This window comes from Aristolochia californica, unplaced genomic scaffold (assembly GCF_029961685.1).
Source record: "Aristolochia californica isolate CCGP_79_NKW_82.1479 unplaced genomic scaffold, dmAriCali1.0.hap1 SCAF_15, whole genome shotgun sequence".
Taxonomy (NCBI): domain Eukaryota; kingdom Viridiplantae; phylum Streptophyta; class Magnoliopsida; order Piperales; family Aristolochiaceae; genus Aristolochia; species Aristolochia californica.
In genome coordinates this window covers 21777496-21794852 of record NW_027181826.1, presented here as the reverse complement: position 1 = coordinate 21794852, position 17357 = coordinate 21777496, and the positions used below count along the sequence as shown (strand labels likewise).

Below are 17357 nucleotides of genomic sequence, written 5' to 3'. Positions count from 1 at the left end.
GTGATACCTAAATGATATCCCATCCATGACTTAACAACATTAATTTGCATGAAGTTTGAGATCACATTGATTCTTGAACTTTATATGAGCATAAAATGAGCTCATCTCATTAAACTTTCTACTTTGCAAGAAAATCATCTAACCAACAAATTGGTGGCAAGAATCAAAGTGATTACAGATTATACACGAGCATAAAATTAGAATCACAATAATTATAGGACAAATGCATGGAAAAAGAAAGTAAAGTCAAATCAGGACTAAGGTCTGACTATGAATTTAAGGAGACAATAACAAAACTATGTAAAAACTTCGAAGCTCTGTAATACAGATAATATAATGAAGATATAAGTCTGACATTACCCAATGAAAAAGAATAAAGAGACTAAAATCGTCAATCGCCAGGAATCAGTAGAATAAGTTGATGAAGAAGCATATACCTTCAATACATGATGCCCCCGCATCATCCAAATCTCTTCGTGCATCAAACTTTAGGTCGGAACCAACAGAAATCCATCTAATCAAAGACCATATAAAAAAGTGGAAAGAAAATTAAATAAATAAAGTGAAAATAAACTGAGAAACTTGAACCAAGAGTTTATAAATTGTAACAAAGAAAACCTGAAAATGATTACATATGAAAGACAAAGAAATAATAAAGGTTGACCCAACACAGACATACAATGCTTTGTGCCTTCCATACTGCCAGTTCTCCCAGATCAACCCAGCAATAGTCCGTCCCTTACCTACACCAGCTCCATCCCCCACAAAGAAACCTGCCCTTGATCCATTAGGAAGGTGTTGAAGATGCCTCTGCTCAGAGGGTAACTAGAATCAATTTATGGAAATCGGCAATAAATAAGAACATGAAGGATGCAATTTTTCTAGTTGTGTCTGTGGACCAGGTTTACATCAATCATCTAAATTCGACATGCAATACATAAAAATGTTATGACAACTTATAACACTTGGAAGTAAGTTGGCTTAGAAGATCAGTCCTCAAGAAATATGGAAAATTTTAACAAACCTGACAAGCATAGACGATTGTTTCAATTTGCAAGCATGACAATACTTTGGACTTCTCCAAGTGAACCTTGATTTTGAGATCATAGGTGGGTTCTGGAGGTTGCACTGCCGCCAAGGAAGACGTTTCCACAATTGGGTCTGGATGAGGAGGACCAATGGATACTTTGGGAGGACGCTGTATAATGAATCCACATTGCAAATGGGTTATTTAAGTTTGTATTAAATAACCAAATATTGCTTTGCCAGGAAAACCATGTTTTAACAGGCATATCCATTACAACACCCAGTTGCAGAAATAGAGCAAACGAAAGCTAAAGGTAGAAATTCAAAAAATTCAGAAGCTTACATAGTCTTGAAATGTTTCACCCACCGCACCTCCATCTTCCTCTCGCTCCACATCAATCGCTACCTGAAATTTAAATATAGAGAAAAATAAAGGTTCCAACAGCATTTAGTTTTAAATGGAAAAGGAACAAACTGAAATTAAGGTATAAGACATTCCTAGAAATGTGGTCAGTTTACATTCCTAGCAGAAGTGAACCTAAATATGGCTATTTACATAATATATATCTTTGTCCTTTTCTTTAAAAACGGTGAGAAAAAAGATTGCATGAGAAGAGAAACAAAGTGGTGCTTAAGGTATAAATCAAGTCATAGATTGTTCTACAGTTCTTTATTCCAAGAAATAAAATTTTAATAATTTTAAAATAAATAAATCACACAGTGCTTCATGAGAAATGCAAAACAGGGTTATGCTCATCTGAACAACTGACTGGAGCAACCTACTTGAAGGCTTCAGTTGAAACAGTAGCATTAAAAGGAAGGTAAGAAAGGGTAAAATGACTGCTAAAGAGACATTTAAGGACTCTATCCAGTGAGACTACGGATAATATTCCCACTGTTGAACCCTGCATAGACTACATTGTGTTAGGGCTGCTTGTTTTAAGAGTGATTGACCTTCTCCAACCACTTACACCCAATCAAGGAGCAGATGGCCGATATGAACCACCTCTTGAACAGAATATGGCTGGTATGAGACAATTGGATGATAATGACATCCTTAGGGTTCCATTACAGTTGGATATGATGAATCAAATCCATGAAATTTTTCTTCCATTTAACATATTTTGTTTAAAGGTTGAATGTGAGCAGATCATCAAGCTCTTTGAAAGAGCTAACCTATTCTCTTCTCAGTTAATCCAGATGAGGAGATGCAGGATGGCCTTATCACCAACTGTTATTGTGTATGATCTATATTTGATCTAACCAACTACCAATCCTAGAACACCAATACCACCAATACTGTGCAAAAAGAAAAAAAGTTCCAACAGTCTCAATATTCTCTCACCTTCGTCTTAGTGGTAGGCATGTTTCTTTTCTCTCACTCGGACAAAATAAATTGCTATTTGCCAAGTACAGAATATTATCATTACCATTCAGAAAATAACCCAACCTGCAACAGGCAATTGCAAGGGAAGAGGTTTTGCCGAGTGAACTAAAACTCCAGAGTCAAGTTTAATGTGCATGAAACAGTCAGGTGCTTTCTATTCTTCTCCAGACGAGCCCTGGATCATCCTGGACTTAAATCAATGACTCAAGAAGTGAATCATTACAGAAAGGATTCGATTAGAAGGATAACCAATATATTCCTTTTCCGATGCAACTCATCTTTCAAGATCTAATGTGGGAGATATTCTCCCTTATCTCGATCACATACAGAGTATGGCAGCCAGTCTCTGCAGACTTGTCAACCACAGCCTTGCAATGGGCACTAGCAGTGAGTAATGATGTGGCTTAACTTTACTCGGTAGAAGCTCTTAGGCCTTCAGGTTTGCCAACACTGCACTAAAGCAGCTATTTCTTTCATTGGCTTCAGGGTAATCTTTCCACCAATTCTTTCCTTTGACAAAGTACCTCCTCACATAGAGAACTCAGCAAATGCTAATCTACAGCCCTTTGCACAGTGAAGACACCTTCAATCTTAAAGACTTGGACCAAAAACAACACTTGAGCCCTTTACAAGCTGCTAGCACTATTTACACGTAATATCAAAGGCTTGCCCAAAACCTTGAAATTTGATGAAGGGCAAGAAGAAAGAAAGAGAAGAGAGACAGAGAGGTAACTAGATTTACTTTTGGAAATGTCTTCACTTTATCTGCTTTACACAGAATGGGTCTCTGTTTCAGATAAAAAAAATTGATTTTTTTTAGAAGGACTAATCTTGATTTAAGTCAAATCTAAATAATCAACAGTCGAGATTTTTGGCAGCAGTCCACTCTCTTGCTTATCATCGAGAGGAACCATTCTCCCCGGATCTCGAAGAGCCATGAAGTACCCCTGACAAAAAACGACAAAAATATATAGCACATAAGACCGATATTTTTCTAGATAGTAGGGATACAAGTTGAAAACAAAAAGGTCAATTGTGGCTTCTACCCTCGAACATAACAATTAAGGAGAACCTTGTTATTTGAACCTTTCAAAGCGAGGGTATTTCAGAAGGTTCATACTGCACATTCTCTAGTTCATACGGATGCTGTCCGCAGTAAAAAAAAAAAAAAAACAGGATAAACGCTGGATTTCTGAGGTGAGAAAAGTAACAAAAAGAATTCATTTGTAGCTATCTGATGAGTGTACTAGAAAAAGGAGACACCAGAAGACCAGTTCAAACTTGAACATATACATACCGACAAACACAGAAGTATGCTGATGGGGAGTGTCTGTTTGCCCAATTGCAGATAATAAAATTAAATGTGCTATCTAGAATCTCGATACACGCTACGTAATCACTTGCAGTAACAAAGTTACGAACAACTAAGCTGAGTTAAGAGTTAAGAAAGATAAAATACGACCCCGACCTCATTTACTTCCTCCGGAAGTTCCAATGAGCCTGGGTGGAACTGATGAAGCTTGGACACATCAACAGCGAGATCAACACCGCATTGCGGGCAGGCGAATCTAGCGAGCCCATGTGGAACATTGAGGATGGCCTTACATCGAGCGCAAGGGAGCTGTAACTTGGTGGGGTCGATCCCCTGGGCGGGTGCTCGGACAAGCTCCGGAGGGAGCATTTGGGGCAATTGACACTTAGGACAGCTGAATTCAGTCATTCCAGGGGCGACCGTCAGGATCCAGTGACAGCCGGCACAGCGGACTTGACAGCTTCCGGGGAGCGGGGACGGCGAGGGAGACGCCAGGGGCGGGGGGACCGAGGGCTGCCCCATCTTTGGTCTCTTCTTCCTCTTCCCCTTTCTTTTCTCCTTTGGAAGGAAGAAGTTGAGTGGGATCGAGAGGAAGGAGAGTGGCGAGAGCTCCAAGCGGCTTTGCTTATTTGGGTCTCTGTTGGCAGTATTGCCGGTATTGATACCGACATACCGTTTTGCTCTTTCTTCCACCAATCTTGAGGGAGATTCATAGCAGCCTTGCAAGAATTACTGACATTGAGAAATTAGAATGTGAGAAAATTATCTGAATTTTGTCTATCTATTCCACTAAAACGACTGCTCCTTCTCTCATAACTTGTTTGGAGCCATACAAACGAAAAAGAAAAGAAAAATGGAAAGAAAAAATATTTTCTATTGTTTGGCAACAGAGAATCATCCACAGAAATGAAAAAATCACTATGTAATTTGGGAAAAAAAATTAAAACTGGAGAGAAAATTTTAAAAATCAAAATTTTAATTTTTTTTCCACGTATATCCAAATAAGAAAAACTATATTTCTCTTTGCATTCTCTCACATTTTCCATGAGCATCCAAACAAGAAAAAAAATTATTTTCGTTCTCTATTTTTTTCTTCTTTTCTCTTTCTCTTCTCGTGAAAAAAATTGTTGATCATATTATTTTTTTTCAAAAGATTACTGAGACAATCAAACATCACAATTATAGATTTTATTTTTCCAAGCATATAACAGTTTGGTTATTTAATGATTAAATGTATTAGTTCAAATACTATTAACTTTTAAAATTAATTTTAAATATATTTTAAAATTTCCTTATTTATCAAGTTTTAATAATAAAAAAGATGGGATGGCAATGTTATAAATATAGGGTGTAAATGGCATGGTTATAAATAGGATAACTTTTAAAAAACTTACTTACAATTGTTTAATACTTTGAACCTATTATAATAATTTGATTGGTAAAAACTACTATCTTAAAATGTAGGCATTTAAGTGTGACACTAATTTTAGAGGATGGTCAATTACAATTACAATGTCTTTTCCATATACTCATTATCTCATATAAATTTATTCAAAAGTTAGGATATTTAAAAAGTTTTTTTTTGTTTTTCTTATATATGACTATATTGATTGGCAGTTTGAGATCAATTATGTTTTCTCTTATTGGCAGTTTGAGATTTACATACTTAGGATCATCCTTGGTGGAAGATAGTTGAAAGTTAGTTTTTGTAAAACAATTCATGAATTGTCAATTAAGTGACCCGTCCGTCGTCGATTTTCCATTAAAGGTAGTCGCCGGTTACAACCTTACGGTTTCCCGTCGGTTTGGTGGTATTTTTTTATGGAGAGGAAGCTATAAGAAGTGGTCTGGTCTAGTAGAGGCATGAAAGTTGTCATTGACGGGTATTTTTTTATGGAGAGGAAGCTATAAGAAGTGGTCTGGTCTAGTAGAGGCATGAAAGTTGTCATTGACGAGCCTCTGCAATAGATGAGACAACGCAGTTCACTTTATTCTTCGGAGACGATAGACGCCACACATTGAAAATTGACGCCATTTCAGGAAGTATGTTCATAAGTTTCATTTACGTTTTTATTGATAAATTCATGATATAAAGATACAACAGTTTTCTCTCTAAGAAAACAGTTTTCACTAGTAGTTTGAAGGACCTTATTCTATATATATTCAGTGAACACTGGTCACAGATCACTCTTCGACGTGTTCCCATCTATGACATTTGCTAATTAAAAAAGAAAAAACAGTGTGATCGAATGGTATGAACAAAAGTTTATTGAAACGAATTGTCCGAGGCGATGGCACTCTCTTAAGCTAACATAAAATATTTGAACCCATTAATAATTTATACCCATCGATGAACAGATCATGACGAAACCATATCCGTTTCTTGACTCTGTGCATTGGTTCTTGTCATCTTACCATCGTCATATATTGCTTTCATGGGGTTGAAGAAGTGATTAACTGCTGTGATCTTGGTTCGAAACGGGATCAGGTTAATTCTTAAACATTATTAACATTGACCATTCATCCATATTTTGATTACTTCTACTCTGGTTCTGTCATGGTGGCGATCCGAGTTAGTATCTGAGATTAAAAAAAAATCCGTTCACATCATTTTATGCAGGAAACGTATCGTCTCGCGCTCCAGAAAATCAAAGGGGGTGTAAAGGTGAGAGTTGAGAAGTGGCAGTTCTACAAATAAAATATTTCATTGAAGCCACAAGGAAGAAGCCTGGCCGTTCGCTCAATCTAAAACGAAATGGACGAAAACCCCTCCGGCCTCCATGGGATCGCAAAGCCAAGCTCAGCCTCTCCTAGTGCTTTAGTTTCTCAATTTGATCCTTACAAAATACAAATGGGTATGTGCGACCTGGTCAGCTAAGATAGTTTACAAAACCAACTGCTCCAGTTTATAATTGGTTGGAGCAGCTTGCTTAATCCCTTCAGAAGCTTTTAGCTTGTTCATAAATGGCCAAGAAGACCAATGATTGCCCTTAAGTAATTAAAAATTTTAGTGTTTTTTTTTGGGTTTATTGTTTCAATGAGAAACTCTGAAAAAACAAGAGGGTATATGTAAAAAGATGGATCAAGAATTAAAAGAAAAAGATTCGAGATAGGACGGATAAAACCCTTGACACCCTTTTCATCTTTGGGCAAATAAAAACATTTCTATCAAAAAGTTGCAGGCAACCACTTAATTAAACTGTGCTAGAAGACATTTGGATTTGGTGGCTCAACCCAACCAATAATCTAGAGAAGCATTCGTTCTGAGGGACAGAGAAGAAAAAGAAAATGGACGTAAGAATTTTGTTTTGCATGATGGAATGATTCGCTCTGTGGAGTTCATTTGACTTTGCATCATCAGAAGGCAATTAAAAACTGGAAATGCAACCGCTGTCTTTTCATGCTCTGATCTCGAAAGGAAACCCACGATTCTTTTGCTCTGATCCTCTTCTCTCAGGTCCCCAACCACTGTATCTTCCCCCTGCACCAGCTCCAAGATCTCTATTATTTTCTCGGTCATTTTAAATTGGTCTAAGCTTTCATAGTCTCTGTAAATGAGGATGAGTGGATCGAGAGGGAAGTTAGAGCAGCATTAAAGCCTTTTGTTCTCATTTCCCAACGGAGACAGTTCTCTCTCTCTTTGCTTGCCTCTGTGTCTCCCTGTTCCATCTCTTCTCTCTTTTACTCATTTAAGGTGTCTGCACTTCCCGAGCTTCCAACATCCAACCACATCTTGCCGCCGCTGCCGCTGCCGCTGCTCAGAAGCCCAGCTGGAGGCATGTGAGTCTACTCATTTACTTTCTTCTCGCGATATTTTCGGTCTTGGCGATTTTTTTGGCCTGATTTGCAAAGGGTGTTCTGCGCATCGGCATGGTCACCTTTGCCAGACTTCTTGTGATCTCCGTTTTACGGTTTATCTCATTAAGTTGAACTTGTCGTGATGAAGTTCTTCTGGTTACATGGGCGGCAAGAGAAGCAGAAGCATTGGAGTTCAAACGCGTTCAATCTGTTTCGCTCATCGATTTATTGCCCGTCGTCCTTCTTTGTCCGATATGTGTTGTCCTGAGAAAAATTAGTTTCAGGAATGGCGGGGAAGGTCGTTGTCTGGTCATTGGTTCTCTGTTTGTTCGTGGGTTTTTTCTTTCAGTTGGTCTCGTCTAGACATGACTCTTCCACTCTGAAGGTTCTTCTGGAGGTGAAGAAATCGTTCTTCAAGGATCCTTTGGGAGTTCTCAACGACTGGTCGGAAAAAAGCTCCGGGTTCTGCAAATGGCGTGGCGTTTCCTGCGACGACGACTCAGTGGTGGTGGGTCTGAACCTTTCCGACTCGTCGCTCGGTGGAATCATCTCTCCGGAGATCGCCCGTCTCACCCACCTTCGTCTTCTGGATCTTTCATCGAACAACCTCCTGGGTCACATTCCGTGGCAGCTCTCCAGACTTTTCTCCCTCGATGCTTTGCTTCTGTTCACAAACCAACTCTCCGGTCCGATTCCGAGCCAGCTCGGCGAGCTCACTAACCTCCGAGTCTTACGAATCGGTGACAACCGTCTCTCGGGTCCGATTCCAGGCTCGCTCGGTAGTCTTGTTAACCTCACGATTCTGGGATTAGCTTCGTGTAATCTCACCGGTCGAATTCCGCCGGAACTCGGTCGACTGAGCCAACTCGAGAATTTGGTCCTGCAGCAGAACAATCTCGATGGACCGATTCCGGCGGAACTTGGCAACTGCTCCAGCCTCGTCGTCTTCACACTCGCACTCAACAATCTCACCGGACAGATCCCCCGCGGACTGGGTTTGCTTCAAAATCTTCAAATTCTCAACCTAGCAAACAATTCTCTCACGGGAGAGATACCGAGCGAACTGGGCGAGTTGAGCCAACTGGTTTACCTCAATTTCATGGGAAACCGTCTCACTGGTCGAATTCCAGCTTCGCTTTCCAAGATTGCTACGCTTCAGAACCTGGATTTATCTGCGAACCGGCTGGTGGGTGAAATTCCTGGGGAGTTTGGAAATTTCACAGAACTGATTTACATGGTATTGTTGCAAAATCAGCTCTCTGGTTTCCTACCTGAAACAATCTGTTCTCCGAATTTGGAGTACTTGAGTCTATCGGGAAATAATCTTACCGGAAAAATTCCTGCTAGCTTGGGAAAATGCAGGTCACTGAAACAGCTTGATTTGGCAAACAATACACTCACCGAGTTCGTCCCTTCTGAGCTCAGCTTACTCGGCAATTTGACTGATCTTACTCTCAACAACAACAGCTTGGTGGGTGAATTCCCCAAATGGGTCTGCAATCTCACTAATCTTCAGACTTTGGCTCTTCATCATAACAACTTCCATGGTCCCCTGCCGCAGGAAATCGGTTTGTTGGGTAAGCTCGAAATTTTCTTTCTTTACGAGAATCAGTTTTCTGGTGAGATTCCATTACAGTTGGGCAACTGCTCTAGCTTGCAGATGATTGATTTCTTCGGAAACCAATTCTCTGGTAATATTCCTATTACCATTGGAAGGCTAAAGAGTTTGAACTTTCTCCATCTAAGACAAAATGATTTATCTGGGGAAATTCCTGCGACATTGGGGAATTGTCAGCAGTTAAATACCCTTGACTTGGCTGATAATCGCCTCTCTGGTCAGATTCCAGCAACTTTCGGCTTTCTTCAGTCTCTGCAACGGCTTATGCTTTACAATAATTCACTTGAAGGCAACATTCCCGATGATATGATAAAGTGTGGGAATCTTACTAGAGTTAATCTCTCAAACAACAGATTCAACGGTAGTATTCTCCCATTGTGTACTTCACATAATCTCCTTTCGTTTGATGTTACTGGTAACCTGTTTGATGGAGAGATTCCTCCCCAGTTGGGGAATTCGCCTTTTCTTGAGAGGCTTCGACTGGGAAGTAATTGGTTTAGTGGGGAAATTTCACCCTTGCTAGGTGAGATTAATGAGCTCTCATTGTTAGACCTCTCAAGCAATTTGCTTAATGGTACAATCCCGGTTGCGCTCTCCATGTGCAAGAAACTGGCTCATATTAATTTGAATGATAATCTACTCACTGGACCTGTTCCTGCTTGGCTTGGAGGTTTACCTCAGTTAGGGGAACTCAGGCTTTCCTTAAACAGATTCACTGGTCCATTGCCTCAAGGACTCTTCAACTGCACTAGTCTACTCTTGCTTTCACTTGATGGTAACCTGCTCAATGGCTCCCTCCCTTCTGAAATTGGCAATCTATCAGTGCTCAACCTATTGAACCTAGATAGAAATCAGTTGTATGGATCACTTCCTCCCAGCATTGGCAAATTAAGCAAGCTTTATGAGCTGCGACTGGCAAGAAACGCCTTTGATGGGGAAATTCCTATCGAGATCGGGGAGCTGCAAAATTTACAAAGTGTATTAGATCTCAGCTACAACAATCTGACTAGTGAAATTCCACCTTCTCTTGTTGCTTTGTCAAAGCTTGAAGTACTTGATCTCTCTCACAATTCACTCACTGGAGAAGTTCCACCTCAAATCAGTGAAATGAGCAGCTTGGTTAAGCTTGATCTATCCTATAACAATCTTAATGGACGCCTGGACAAACAGTTCTCTCGCTGGCCAGAGGAGTCCTTCACGGCGAACCTTGGCCTTTGTGGAGCCCCTCTAGACCCTTGCGATAGAACCAACTCAGACCACCATCACCATATGGGCCGGACTTCATGGTCGATTGTGATTATTTCTGCTGCATCGGCCATATCTCTTGCTCTGTTAGTTGTTTTGTTCGCAGTTATGTGCAACCAGAAGAAAAGATTATTGAAGCGAGCTCATGAAGTTACGTGTGCTTCATCAAGTTTTTCTCAAGCTCCAAGAAGATTATTCAACCGAGCTGCATCCAGGAGAGAATTTAAGTGGGAAGAAATCATGAAGGTGACAAACGATCTAAGTGATGAGTTTGTCATTGGATCGGGTGGCTCAGGGACAGTTTACAGAGCAGAACTATCTACAGGACAAATTGTTGCAGTAAAGAAGATGTGGCACAAGGATGATCTTGTATCAGACAGGAGCTTCTCTCGGGAAATTCGGACACTTGGGAGGATCAGGCACAGGCACTTGGTGAAGCTCATCGGCTGTTGTAGTAGCAGGGGAGGGGGTCTCAATTTGCTGATTTATGATTATATGGAGAATGGCAGTGTTTGGGATTGGTTGCACGGGTCTTCACCAACCAAGAAGAAGAAGCTAGTGTGGGATGCCAGGCTGAAGATAGCTCTTGGATTGGCGCGAGGGGTTGAGTATTTGCATCATGATTGTGTGCCCAGAATCATTCACAGGGATATCAAATCAAGCAATGTGTTGGTCGATGGGGATATGGAGGCACATCTAGGAGATTTTGGGCTGGCTAAGATGATCTTGGAGAACCATGACTCTGTCACCACTGAATCCAGTGTCTGGTTTGTCGGCTCTTACGGTTATATAGCTCCAGGTATGTTCATTAAGGTACTTTTCCCTCTGTTTACTAAAACAATTATACTCTGATAACAGCTCATCTACAGTCAGACTCACAAATGGTCTTAAGAATTCTGAACAATGAACTCTTAGGAAACACTTTATAATCTCTCAAAGGAGTTCAAATTAACAAAAAGCTTTGGTGCATCTGCAGAGTATGCTTACTCATTGAAGGCAACCGAGAAAAGCGATGTGTACAGTATGGGCATTGTGTTAATGGAGCTTGTAAGTGGGTTGATGCCAACTGACGGGATTTTCAGGGAGGACATGGATATGGTGAGGTGGGTGGAGTCTCGTTTCAGCGAGACAGGCACCGTCCGAGAAGACTTGATTGATCCAGCTTTGAGACCAGTGACACCCAGTGAAGAATCTGCCATGTTCGAAGTCCTTGATGTTGCTTTGCAATGCACGCGGACATCATCAAAGGAGCGGCTGACAGCCCGACAAGCTTCTGATCTTCTTCTTCACATCTCTCTAGCTGATCAAGGGCCTTCAGCAAAGAAGGTCGCCTCTAATGGATACAGTCACAAGTCTGAATTGAGATAGACAAGGGAGATTTTTTTTTTTTACCATCTTCTACATCAATCTAACCTTACCGTTGTTCGGAATGTTTGTTCCCTACTTTGTATGATAAGAAGAGCTGAAATTGTAAGTGTTTAACGGTGATGCTGTCACGAGCTTACGAAAGTTTATGAATTCCTGAAATGTGCGTTTGGGGTGTGTTATTTTGTTCAATTTAGGTAGAATTCGAATGTTGGTAGTTGATACTGGTTTCAAGGCCTTGCTCTGGAATGCAAAATGACAGAATCTCCTTCAACATATTTTCTAAGTATAATTATAAAATACCCATTTAAGGCTTTGATTATTTTCTTATAAAATAGTGAAAATATATAAAATGGAAGTAGTTTTTTTTTGTTTTTGACTCACATTTGCTCCATTATTGGCTTCTTGAGCATGACCTCATCTCATTTTCTGCTAACTAAATTACAGGCAAATCGTTTAGAACGGAATGTATTTTATTGCCATCTACCGTCAATGGTTGTGCAGACGTGCCTTCAGTACTCTTCTCCCACTAAAAACTATAGAATCAAAATTACATGACTGCTAGGCACGTTCCTCTTTCTCTTCCTCTTCCAAATCTTCAAAGATTAAATACCAACCAGACTGCGAAGTCACGTACGCTTCATTCATTTCTTCCCCTGAGGTGGCTCTAAACATGAGGTCGTCTTCTCTCTCCTTTCTCCTCGTCTCTCTCTTCCTCTCTCTCCAGCTCTTTGCCCAAGCTATAGATCCCCTGGGACCGGTCAAGAAATTAACGAAGAAGCTGCCTTTGCAAGATAACTTGTCAAGCGACTACTACGCTACTTCCTGCCCAAGCTTTGAGTCCATCGTTCACAACAAACTGAATTCTTGGTATAAGAAAGACTACACCATTGCTGCTGCGATCCTTCGGCTGCACTTCCATGATTGTGCCATCAGGGTAAGATTATGCTACTTTTTAAGATAATGGGATTGCTAGGAAAAGTAATATAACTGTGAAACTCCCATTTGATTTATGTTCTCGTTTTTTTCTTATGCTGGTAGGGCTGTGATGCGTCGATCCTCTTAAACTATCCTGGAAGTGAGAGGAAATCTAAAGCTAGTGAGTCGTTGAGAGGTTTTGAACTCATCGATGAGATCAAAGCTGAAGTTGAGAGCAAGTGCCCAAGGACTGTGTCATGTTCAGACATTCTTACGACTGCTGCCAGAGATGCTACTCTCATGGTTCGATGAATCAATTCTTAGTAATTTCTATCATGGAGTTATGATTTTCCACTATTGATCTTGACTGTTGCATTGTCTCCACACAAACAGATTGGAGGGCCATTTTGGGAGGTTCCGTTTGGGAGGAAAGATGGGAAGGTTTCTCTGTCAAAAGACGCTGATACAGTTCCCATGGGGCATGAAAATGTCACTTCCCTCATTGAATTCTTCCAAGCTCGAGGAATGAACCAGCTTGATCTTGTCGTCCTCTCAGGTACTACTACTACTACTACTACTACATTGATCCTCATCTTACACCAATTAGGATAATTTAATCAGTTTTTGTTTACTTAATCAACAATGCCAAATGGTTTTCAGGGTCACACACCTTAGGAAGAAGCACTTGTGGATCGATACAAGATCGTCTCTACAACTACAAAAGGACCGGCAAACCGGACTCAAACCTTAACTCACTGTATCTAAATTATTTGAAGAGAAAATGCAGATGGGCTAACGAGTATGTGAACCTGGATGCGAGCACACCGAGAAAGTTTGACTCCATGTACTATAAAAATCTGGAGAAGAAGATGGGTTTATTATCTACTGATCAGTTGCTGTACTCTGATTCAAGAACCAAACCGCTTGTCACTGCCTTGGCCAATCAGCCTTTATGGCTTTTCCATCAGCAATTTGCAGTGTCTATGGTGAAGCTGGGAAACACCCAGGTTCTCTTGGGCAGTGAAGGGGAGGTCAGGGAGCATTGCAGTTACAGGAATGCGTAAAGGCTTTTATAAATGCTCATCACCTTTCTTTTTTATCGAGTTAGAATAATTTGCTGCTTGTCAAATTGTGAGTCTTGAGAATTCTGAGATTACCAGTCCATTTTTATTCTTGTATGGATGGCCCCTAACCCATCTGCTACTTCTGTCATTAGAGCTTGTTTTGCCCAATGGAAATCGAAAGAGGAGAATTTATTTATTTTTCTGCAAGTCCAGACTCCAGAGAGCTGTTTCTTTTGAAAAGTTCTGATCTTCTCTAGCTAGGGTTGCTTCTGGATAATATATCTGGTCTCTCATTCCATGCCCAACAACCCAAAAACCTTGTCAACAACTTTCTTTTCGGAAAGTTAAGTCTGACCTGTGGATTTTCTTGAATGGATTCTCTCATCTTTAGTTCTTTAACTGGACTTACTTTATGTGTTTTACAAATCTTTAATCATGATGTTTGCTATGTTTATGGGCATTTTTCTTTTCAAAATGCAACATCACCTTGTGCCCTTTTTGTCTGCATAACTCTTTGAGGCCTTTCTTGATCAAGAAGACTCCCAATCGACTGTAGATATTGATAGCAAATTGCATCAATCACTATCCAGTGAAGGACAGAGTAGGATAAAGGAATATCAAGGTGACAAAAGACCTGTCATGGTTTTCTTGTCTCCTTCAAAAAGTAATCTCCACAGCCTTTATAAATAGTCTGGTAATCTTCATCAAATAGGAAGAACTATCCCAAGTTCGAGAATGGCAGAGAGGATTAATGTCCAGAAATGCCACGGACTCGTCCATTTCAAAATATTAGCATCTTTAGTTTTTACCCAGTTGGTGCAACTGATTGGAAGGGATTGATTTCTCAGTAAAAGAAGATTCCCTAATGCAAGAGTCAGATGATGATTAAAACATGACAAAGTGCCCTGTGGGAAAGTACTGCCCTCGTCCCTTTTTATGTCATTAAAGTTTAGGTGAAGGATAATTGTGCAAATCATGATTTCAATTATATCTTCTAATAATTTTCATTCATTGGCTCATAAAGCTACTCAAGACCTCTAAATGGAAGTATTAGTTGCAGAGAAAATGAGTTTCCGCTGCCCAGAAGTTGATTACTGAAGGAGAAACTACCATAAGTCGATGCAGATCCATTTCGCCTCTGTTCCTTTCAATCTTTAAATAAAGGTTCTTATGCTTTTGAGAAGGCAGACAAATCAAATACCTTCTGAGGCATGAAATGGAGAGCAACTAGGCGTACAGATAACCTCTTTATCTCGTTCAACTTTTACCACAGTTATGGTCTGGAAGAAGACAAGGGGCATTGTATGAGTCCTGCAGCGCGTGAAACTCGAAAGAGACTTCCCACCTAAGCCTTGGATGCCCTTTTCTCGCAAAATCATGGTAGATCTTCCCTTATCATTGATACCCAAGTTTTAATCCATAACAAACACCGAAATGGATCAAAGTTATTACAATCTCTGATGCCTCAATTATTTCAACTATCATCCTCATCGTTCTTCATTTTTCACAAGAAAGACAAATATCTCAATTCATTGCAAAAAAAAAAAAAAAGGAAAAACCAGAGCGAAGCCAATGCTCAAATGAAAAACAAACGGAGACACTCACAAGAACTTATATATCTTGTGTTATATCATATAGACGTCAGTCTCTTTTACATCATCGCTGGTTTATCTGATTGGGTGTATGATCAAAGAAAAAGATGATAAAAGACAGCACAATATTGTAGTGTAATGATCACCGGAAAGAAGAGGATGATAAGTACCCATCAACATCCGTCAAAGATGTTGATGGCACTCTTCCGCTTACCTATTGGAAATGGGGTTCGGGCCACTTGGGACTTGATGTTCACTAGCATTAAAAAGCCTGTCCTGCCATTTCCTCTTCCTCTGTTGGTTTGAATCCCTTCTTGTGTCTAACCCAGAATAGATCTCTTTGCTGTTTTCCACTCTGTTGATCTTGCTAGCTCGTTGCACTCCATCATCTTTGACGGCGGCGACGACGTCAGCTTGCTCGTGGGCATTGGCGGTTGTAAGGAGAAGGAAGATGAAGAGGGTGGGAAAGAGGAGAAAGAGAGAGACCGAGGTCTTAGAGGTAGTTTCATCACCAGCCATGCACATGAGCTTGAAACTAGACCATGCAAGACGAGCGCCTCAAGAGATCAGAATCCATGTATTGGACTGGGGATCGAGATGAAGACGATGAAAGCGGCGAGAGTTTTGTCATCAATGAGACGGACGGAGAAGGGGGAGTCAATGGAGAAGAATGGCTGTATATGTAAATGGATGGGCAGCGAGTAAGAGACAGACACAGAGAGAGGACGAGAGAGTCTAGTAAAAGGTAAAGGTGGGAAAAAACTAAGCTCCCTCTTTTGCTCCTTTTCTTTTGGTTAGGTGGAAGTCTGTGAGAGAAGAGAGAGAGAAGAGAGAGCAGAAAAGGAAATTGGGTGTCGTTTGAGGGGAAGAAAGCAGAGAGAGAATCGAAGTCAGTGTCCGCGAAGAGGGAGGGTGGAGGAGGACCCACGGGAAAGAGGGCCCACAGTGCCGTCACGGTAGCAGCGCGCCCTCGGTATCTGAATCTTGAAAATCGACACACAGTTTTCGAAGATCGCCAAATGTTCTTTTAAGGGGCCCACCGTACGGTCATTTACCTGGTCACTTTGGCAATGGACGACCCAACTCATCTTTTCCAAAGTTTAATGTTGGGTCCACGTGCTTTTTTGTAGCAACTGGGTCCCACGGGCTGTGTAACATGGGTGTGTTACATGAAGGCATTTTCCTTTTTTTTTTTTTTTTTTAAGGAAGGATCATTTTTAAAAAGGGTTTTCTCATAAGCTTTATTTCCAAAATTGTCAGGCTAAAAAAGGTTAAATTTCAAAATGAGCTTAATTTTTTGTTTTCGGTGTTCGGGCTGATTGATCATGCTTAAAGCATTGATTGATCGATCGTGTCCATTGCTTTGATCGATCAATCAACTCTAACGACTTTATTTTTTGAAATTCTTTAGCCTATTGGTCAGTCATTCCTATAGGTATGATCAATCATGCTTATAAAGCTTGCTTGCAACATTCTATTTGATCGATAATTATAATTGGATTGATCTCAAAGGAAAATAGAGAAGAAGTGAGGAGAAAGAGGGGAGAGGTGCAAGGTATGAATTTGAGAGTGGAAGGGAGATTAGGAAAAGGCTAGACTGATTTTTAGTCGACACCCCTATTTATACTTTTGTCGGGAAACTCCTCAATCAATTAGGGTTCAGATATTAAATCAATCTAAGAGAGATTCTAGGAATTTAAAAGATTAAATCAATCAAAGGAAAAAATCTTCCTATTATAACAAACCAACTCCTTGAGGGTAAGTTTGCGTTTTTACCCTTGAGCTCCTATTTTCAAGTGTGTGGCACCACTTTCTAATTTTCCTAAAAGGGGGAAAATTATGATTGAACCGGGTCTACACTTGAGTCATGGACAGGACCAATTGGGTTGTTGCTCACATGACCCGGTCTAGCTTTGCCACATGCCACATGTGTAGCCAGGGAAGCCACGAAATTCCCCTAGGCAGATGTGGTCTTACCGCATGGATCTCATATTGGATCCGGAAAGACAACTGGAGCGCTTGCGTGAGGCAT

At 40.5% G+C, this 17357-nt stretch overlaps 3 protein-coding genes across 6 annotated transcripts in view; 2 read left to right on the top strand and 1 right to left on the bottom strand.

Annotated features, from left to right (window-relative positions):
• Window positions 1–4458, bottom strand: part of LOC137951779 (protein FORGETTER 1-like) — a 37543-nt gene extending 33085 nt beyond the window's left edge. For 2 of the 4 annotated variants that reach the window (XR_011112162.1, XM_068798685.1), the window contains exons 1-5: window positions 3882–4458; window positions 1370–1432; window positions 1025–1198; window positions 680–825; window positions 438–514 (exon numbers count right to left, since the gene is read on the bottom strand). Coding sequence is in view for 2 of the 4 variants with exons in the window: in XM_068798685.1 (XP_068654786.1) it covers window positions 438–514; window positions 680–825; window positions 1025–1198; window positions 1370–1432; window positions 3882–4247 (826 nt within the window). In the remaining 2 variants the exon portion in view is untranslated. Of the gene's footprint in view, window positions 1–437; window positions 515–679; window positions 826–1024; window positions 1199–1369; window positions 1433–2476; window positions 2482–3881 lie in introns of those variants that run through there. The other 2 variants (XM_068798686.1, XM_068798688.1) reach the window with 2 other exon arrangements.
• A 3351-nt stretch (window positions 4459–7809) lies between these two features.
• Window positions 7810–11769, top strand: LOC137951236 (LRR receptor-like serine/threonine-protein kinase GSO1). Its single transcript, XM_068797822.1, has 2 exons — window positions 7810–11185; window positions 11363–11769. Exons 1-2 carry the CDS (start codon window positions 7810–7812, stop codon window positions 11752–11754), a joined length of 3768 nt encoding a protein of 1255 aa, XP_068653923.1. The 3' UTR covers window positions 11755–11769.
• Window positions 11770–12424: 655 nt separating this feature from the next.
• Window positions 12425–13733, top strand: LOC137951235 (peroxidase 7). Its single transcript, XM_068797821.1, has 4 exons — window positions 12425–12688; window positions 12793–12972; window positions 13063–13225; window positions 13330–13733. Exons 1-4 carry the CDS (start codon window positions 12425–12427, stop codon window positions 13731–13733), a joined length of 1011 nt encoding a protein of 336 aa, XP_068653922.1.
• Window positions 13734–17357: the final 3624 nt, after the last annotated feature.

What these genes read in the sequence shown, in the direction of transcription:
- LOC137951235 (XM_068797821.1), top strand. Translation starts at nt 12,425, where the DNA reads ATGAGGTCGTCTTCTCTCTCCTTTCTCCTCGTCTCTCTCTTCCTCTCT. An exon ending in TCCATGATTGTGCCATCAGG is followed by an intron (nt 12,689 to 12,792) that starts GTAAGATTATGC and finishes TTATGCTGGTAG; the next exon opens with GGCTGTGATGCGTCGATCCT. An exon ending in TGATCTTGTCGTCCTCTCAG is followed by an intron (nt 13,226 to 13,329) that starts GTACTACTACTA and finishes AATGGTTTTCAG; the next exon opens with GGTCACACACCTTAGGAAGA.
- LOC137951236 (XM_068797822.1), top strand. Translation starts at nt 7,810, where the DNA reads ATGGCGGGGAAGGTCGTTGTCTGGTCATTGGTTCTCTGTTTGTTCGTG. An exon ending in TTACGGTTATATAGCTCCAG is followed by an intron (nt 11,186 to 11,362) that starts GTATGTTCATTA and finishes GTGCATCTGCAG; the next exon opens with AGTATGCTTACTCATTGAAG.